Source organism: Neodothiora populina (genome assembly GCF_041146345.1).
Source record: "Neodothiora populina strain CPC 39397 chromosome Unknown canker_contig_14, whole genome shotgun sequence".
Lineage (NCBI taxonomy): Eukaryota > Fungi > Ascomycota > Dothideomycetes > Dothideales > Dothioraceae > Neodothiora > Neodothiora populina.
Window position 1 is genome coordinate 1,430,614 of NW_027191408.1, and position 7,057 is coordinate 1,437,670.

Genomic DNA, 7,057 nt, shown 5'->3' on the forward strand with positions numbered 1-7,057 from the left:
CGCGTCTCAAGGCGACCTTCAGTCATCGATTGATTATCTCCATCATCTGCATCTTTCTCGAATCCATCAGCTCTCGTCAGGCTTTTTATTTGTAGACTCCGACGACTTGGACAACGTCCAAACACGGTCGCGCCACCACGTCACTGCACACTCGCAGCCGTAATCGCCCAACCGGAGTGGCCGCCCTTGGTCGTACGTTCGTCGCTGGATGCGCGTGAAGAGGCAGTCTTTGCTGTGTCGAAGATAATCCCATTTCCTTCATCGAAGAGACGCTTTTCGCCCGTGTCGCCGCGAACCGACCCAGCGTGGCCCCCGACCAGTGCTGATACCACGTTGCTGAGTGTGCATTGTCGCGTCGCGTCGCGTCGCGTCGCTATCATCTTGACCGTCGCCGTCGCCTTGAGTATCGCCGCCATCCACTTCGATTCCACACATCGTCGACAACAGTTCAAGCATCATCAATAAGCAGAGTCAAGGCTGCTCTTCCAGACAAGATCAAGGAAAGCCTGGGTGGGCGGGTTCGCACGGTTCCTTGCGACACAGTGCGGGACGAGGTATGTACACTGTCGTCGCTCGCATTGGATTACTGACGCGTCGATCGTGTGGATAATTCGTCCAAATTTTGTCGGTCGGCTTGCTGTGTCGGCGTCACCTCTTTCTGTAGTTCGTCGCGTCATGAACATTAGCCCTCTGCGCTGTCACTAATTCCAGTCGCCGCCGTCGCTCCCCTCCGTGTGAGCGTAAACCGCCATCACTGTGACCTCTACCCGATAGCAACCTATACGATACGCCCTCCACAATACACACTTGCACGATCTCGACCCTGACACAACAACAATGAAGAGCAAGATGGATGACATGGACACGTCTGATTCTGATGACGTTCAACGGCTCAGGTCCAGGCTCGTCTCGGAGGCTCCTCTGACGTGGGTAGTGCCGGGACAACCGGTCGTTGCCCTCATGACGACGAGCGAGACGGACGCACAGAAGCCGTGTCAGAGTGTCGGACAGCCATCGCTGCGCAATTGTGTTGGGGAGACGCTGTTCCTGTGGATCGCCTTGAACCAAGACACTAGCGAGCTCTTCATCGCCTTGAGTGTGCGAGTCGCACTAACCAAAGCTCGATCGACTCGCACCAGGCCGCGCAAAAGTCCAAGTCGTACGCTGTTCCTTGTCATCCCTCCAGAGTCGCTCGCTCTCGAAGTGAACCACGTTGCCTATACCAGTGATGCCATCCCAAGCCAGTTCCGTCAATCTCCCTCCGACACCGAGTCTGGGAAATGCAGCATCATGCATATGTCGTTCGACCTCGGCGATAGTAAGAGCAGTGTCATCATGCCAGCATACGACATGCCCAAGTCTCCCATCATGCCGTCGTCGTTGGCTTTGCTTCGTGAAATCAAGTCCTTGTCCGAAGTCTCGCGGTTTAGTCTCTATGCCAATGCCGATCATGTGATGAACCGGTCCCTCGAGCAAGTCCGGAATATGTTGGAGAAGTCTCACCCTGTCACCGCACCTTCTGTCCATTTAGATCGATTGTACCCTGGCAATCGTAGCGCATGCGTGGATAATTGGAATAAGCAAGGCTGGTTCCTTGAGAAGAGCGCACTTGTGAGCAAGACAGACATTGACCAAGCACCTGATCCCTTCAAGCAGCCCTTGCCGCTGTACGAAGATGCAAATCAACCATCTCTGTCGACGACTTCGGCACCTGCGCCGTCATTACCCTCTACCGCCCCTCCTGCCTACGATGAAGACCACAGCCCACCGATCTCAGCAGCTTCGCCTTCCATAGCACATGCTTGCCTTGACTCCCATCTCCTTCATGACATCGAAGCTCCGTTGGCCGGCTTCGCGCCATCTCCTGCCTCGTCTTATCATCCCCTCTTCCGCTCGCCAACCCCAAGACCTCCACCCACACCTTCGCCGCTGCTCTCTTCGGACTACACTGCTGATCTCGTTGCCACTTCCCCGTCCGATACTGTCGCATCCGCCATCCTTGACACAACAAACCGCGCTCTGTCCGAAGAGGCTCACAATGGGGGAAAAATCGCTGCGAGCGAAAGGTCCGCCCAGATACTGGATCCAGTGCGACGGAAACGCCCGTCTTCCGCTGCACACCAGGCGACCCATCCAAAGTCGATGCGGGTGTTCCGCACGCCGGCCTCTGCTCAAGATCTTCCTGGTCCTCCGTCACGATTTGCTTCCACTATGTCGACCACCCAGCCCGATACACCATCCCGCCCCATCGTCTCGTCTCCGCACAACACTGCCGTGGCTGAGTCGACGCTCGGAAGCAATGATACTGTATATGCGCCCGATGAGACTTGCGTCACATTGTGGCTGAAAGAGGCATGGAAAGTCTGCCCGGGAGCACACTTTGTTTGTATCATTGAACTCCTCAGCCTTGCCAGCGTCGCCAGCAAGCATGACGAAGAGAGCAATTCCAGATGTTGGGCAGCCTGCACAGCCGCACTCGTTCGGTACTGTGCCGAAGAAGACCTTGCTCGAACCCGTGACCTGCTTCAGACCCAGCCCGACCCTGTCGAAGACGATATCGACTTTGATGAGATGGCTGCCTTGACTACTTGGTTGTGCGTTCTGCGACGTGGTGCTGACATGGAATTCTTTGCCTCTTTATTAGAGTTATCGGCCTTGACCCAACGACACACACGACCCTGGTTCCATGAAGCCGTAGAGCCTGATCTAGTCACACAGTATACACATCAGAAAGCTAAGCTCATCGACCATGCCTGTACCGGCCTTTACCAAGACATACTTGAGCAAGGAGAAGATGCTATCTTCTTGGCAATGATGCGCGAGAAGAAACGGCTAGGCATATAACCAGGGAAAAAAGATGTTGTCGTAAGTCTGTCGCCTACACCTGACTGGATCTGGTCACAGGGACTTTCTATCCTAGAGAACTATAGCGAGTGATCACAGTCCTTTTCAGTCAAGTCACTACATCCACGTGGATCCTGCTTCGCGAGTGCCTTGTCGATCAACGCTATTGCTCCGACCGTCTTCGCACAAGAAATCGCATGCATCTGACTACAGGGTCACAAAGCGCTATCCAGCCTGGACGTTGTTTTTCTACCTCCGTCGCCCCAACTTCATCGGTGTCATATAATGAAGCTGTGTCGCCGTGTCGCCTATCGCCGCTCTCTAGACCCTTTTTGCCGCGCCTCCCACAGTCCTCCATCACCCTGCTTGTTAGAAGTCCGTATTACCTGGATGCCGTCGGCCATTATGGCTCTTCCATGCGTCGAGTTATAGCCCAGACCATTCGGCATCACGCCCGCTCCGCGCAAGGATGAAGCTACACCTAGCAATGCACGCCACTGCCGATGCACAACGACTATACTACGTATGCGATCTTAAGACCGCACATCCCAAGTGATAGATCCTGCTCGTCGTCTCACTACCGTTTTGCAACTAGGAGAGATTGTCAGTGTTGTTGAAATGCAGTTGCTCGATCGTTATATAGCTTGCCGTGTCCATTTCCATTGACGTCCAGAAGCCCCTGCTTGATTGTACTATCGTTGATTATAGCTGAATCACAGCGTCACTACGAATCACGGGGGTGGACTGCAATGCCATCAATCACAATTTTGCCAGATTCCCATTCCAGCATGCACAGTGATCATCCGCTTCAGTCGTCATATAGCAGGTCCTCGTAGAACCACGACTAGGCTGGTGCTACGCGATTTATCGAGACATGTCCAGTCAATTCATGACGCGTCGCAATACGACGCAAAGAGAGACAATCTGATTTTCCTCTACAACCATGTCTTATACTCTGCTTTATCGGCTGTTCATGTTCTTAATGTTCATCTACAATGCATCTTCGTGTGACTACTAATGCTCCTTCTCTCCTTTATCTAGGCTCTCATCGAGATCATGTTCAATCAAGAGCTCACATGTGCTCGTCGTCTACATCTGATCCGCGAACAAACCTCCATCGGCCATGTCCGTAGTAATCTACACTCACGTCCGTCACACGGATGCCGTGACATTATCGATACAGTGATGCTCCATATTACATGTGCAAAAGGTCAGGACTTTTTGCGAATATGTGCAACCCCACGTACAATTTGACTATTGAGACAAAAGAATCATCTGAATATACGGCGATGAGCCCATAAGCTATTAGGTGGAGAACAATTGCGTCTCGATAGTCCCGTGTACAATTAAGAGTGATCCCACCGTCTCCTTCTTGCTGCGTGTGAATACAGGGGCCGTAGGCCACGTCTGCTTTACGATGCGTGAGGGAGATCGAGGTCGCATCGCGCCGCTGGAGTTTGTATTCAAGCCAGGCGAACAGCATAGAACGTGAGGATTGGTGGACTGTTTCCTTACTGCTTTTCGTAGGACTCCTGAAATCTTGAGCCCCGACTTAAGGGTAAAGTACCCCAGTCATCAACCAGTCGCAGTTAAGTTCTCATCCCACTTCAGTTGAAGCCAAGAAGATCAACGAGATCACTGTAGTAGTCAATACACATCACACAGCCCTTCTACCTGTAGAGGTCAGAAGCAGTCTTACCTCTTGACGTCTGTCTCATCCGAAGATACCTGCACGGTATACCAAATTCCCACCTGCCCTCCTGGGAGTTTTCCACTAATCACCGCTCTTCCCTTCCTGTCGATCGCCTTTTCTCAAGCGTCTTTGCGGGGTGAAACGCGTCCATCTTCGGAGCGTTCCGTAGCCTCACTGGGAGTAGAGGAGTTTGGTTTTTGGCGATACTAGTACATTCATCCATGAGATCAAGAAACAAGCAGGACAACGAGGTAACGACTTAGGATAGCTTATACGGACGACAAGACCGTGCATAGCTTAACAGAATCAATCAATCAATCAATCAATCAATCAATCAATCATTAATGTTAAGGAGGCCGATTTGTTCGCGGGGGCGATTATGTTTGCGGGCATACTAGTAAGATCAAATGAAGGACAGCTTATACAGCCAGCCTCGCCCGTAAAAAACTCGGACAATATGTCAATCAGATGAAAGCTGAGAAATGGGGAAGGAAGAGAACTGTTGTTGAGAGTAATGTGTCATCAAGGTATTAGCCTTCGTATCTTCTTTTACTCTTAAAAAATCCCCTTGAGCTTGGCAGTTGAATTCCTGATACCGCTCGGTTTCTTGCTGCTGTATATGATTGCAAAATCGTCTTGTACCTGGGTTTGTTTTTTTACCTTTACCCACATGTGCATCTTCTCTGCTTCCGCGAGCTTGCCTTGAGCTCTGTATGGAATGCCGAGATTGTGAACAGTGTCAAGCGTCGAGGTGTGTTCCGGTCCTACCGCTTTCTCGTTTCCTTCGAGCGCCCGCATGTACATCTTCTCTGCTTCCGCGAGCTTGCCTTGAGCTCTGTATAGAATGCCGAGATTGTTAACAGTGTCAAGCATTGAGGTGTGTTCCGGTCCTACCGCTTTCTCCTTCCCGATTGTCGATGCACATTCCATAGTATCTGCCCTCTCCGTCTCGTCCGAGACTTCATCAGACCATGCTTCGAAGTCTATCTTTTCATCAGACCATGCTTCGAAGTCTATCTCTTCATATAAGCGTATTGCATGAGGGAGCAACCGCCGTTCTAATACCCAATACTCGTGCTGAGACTTCTCCCTAGGTACTAGATCTCCTACACCATGTGCAGCTACATGGAGGAGTTCAGTCTTCTCTTCACCTACACAGAGATGAGAGCACCACAAGTGTAAAACTGCGTGCATAGAGTGACTCCACGTATCTTGTTGATGTTGAATCAGACTATACCGTCTAAGCAGTCCGATAGCATCTGAGAACTTGTGTTCCTCCGAGAGTGTCAGAAGCCACTGTGTGGCGTCGCCATCTTTAGCCCATCTCGAAATCGATGCGACAAGCTCATACCATATTTCTATAGGAGCAAGGAGACCCCAGAGTCTTAATAGACCTGCTGCTACATGGTCCTGATACACGATCTGATCATACGACAGTGTCCATGTTGTTAGAACACTACGTCCACCATACTCCGCTAAGGGTTGTTGGGCTTGCTGCATCTCAAGCAGCCTTTTCCATGTCTTTTTGTATCGTTCCATGTAAATTATGGCGCTGATACCCGTGTACCGAAGTTATGCACCAGCTTGGACAAGCGCGAGTGGTAAACCGTGCAGTTCAGAAAGGAGAAGGTGCGAGTCTAAATATTGTAAGCTTCCAACTGTGTCACTAGTCGAGATAGCGATGTAGTTAAGACCGACCTTGGAAAGGGCCCCCAGCGTTCAACTCTAGTATTGTTCTAGCTTGTCGATCGTCCACTCTACCAACCTCTAGAGATCCTTCAAAACTGCGCGCTATATCTATAAGCCTGCTATTTATAATCACGGCTCCATGATATGCTTCGGGAAGGAAGTCGTGTATGTTGAATGCTTGGGAGTCTCTGTCTCGATTTCGGAATTCGCGATCGACATTGTCTATAACCATTAGCCATTGTTTGTTGGATGGTAAAGACAGCCAATTTAGCACGGCTTGTAACACGCCATCTATATCTACCTGCAACGATTGAAGGATCTCTCTGACTTCAACTGGAAGCTCATTTTCAGGTATCCGGTATGCTGCTTCAACAAAAGATTGCTTTAGTTGATTCTCGGAAGACCCATTTAGCCAGATCACTGCGCTGTAGATCTGATGGTGATTTCGGGCATGCTCAATAGCAAGTTGTGTCTTACCAATGCTACCCATACCATAAAGTACAAATACCCTCTGCTCAGGCGGGCTGAAAGCTTCTGGAACTAGGTACCTCTCAACCTTTGACATTTCCGTCGTGCGAGGAACAAAAGAAGTGACCCTTGGTATTCCTTTAAAACTGAAAGGTATGTTGTGACTGCCTTGGTCTGTTTAAATAGATCAGCTAACCTGACTTGACGATCCTAGGACGTAGGTCGTGAGGGGTTGTATATACATGTAGCCCGAGCGAGCAGCAACGACGGTGACTTGTCAACCATAACTTTAATAACATCTTTAGGGTTAGGGTTAGGGTTAGGGTTAGGGTTAGGGTTAGGGTTAGGGTTAGTAGCGGCACG

General features: G+C 50.6%; 1 protein-coding gene across 1 annotated transcript; it reads left to right on the top strand.

The window, feature by feature from the left end:
• Positions 1 to 837: 837 nt before the first annotated feature.
• On the top strand, positions 838 to 2,844 carry AAFC00_002385 (uncharacterized protein; the record flags this gene model as incomplete). Its single annotated transcript, XM_069341691.1, has 1 exon — positions 838 to 2,844. The coding sequence occupies one exon, from the start codon at positions 838 to 840 to the stop codon at positions 2,842 to 2,844; it is 2,007 nt and encodes a 668-aa protein (XP_069201791.1).
• Positions 2,845 to 7,057: the final 4,213 nt, after the last annotated feature.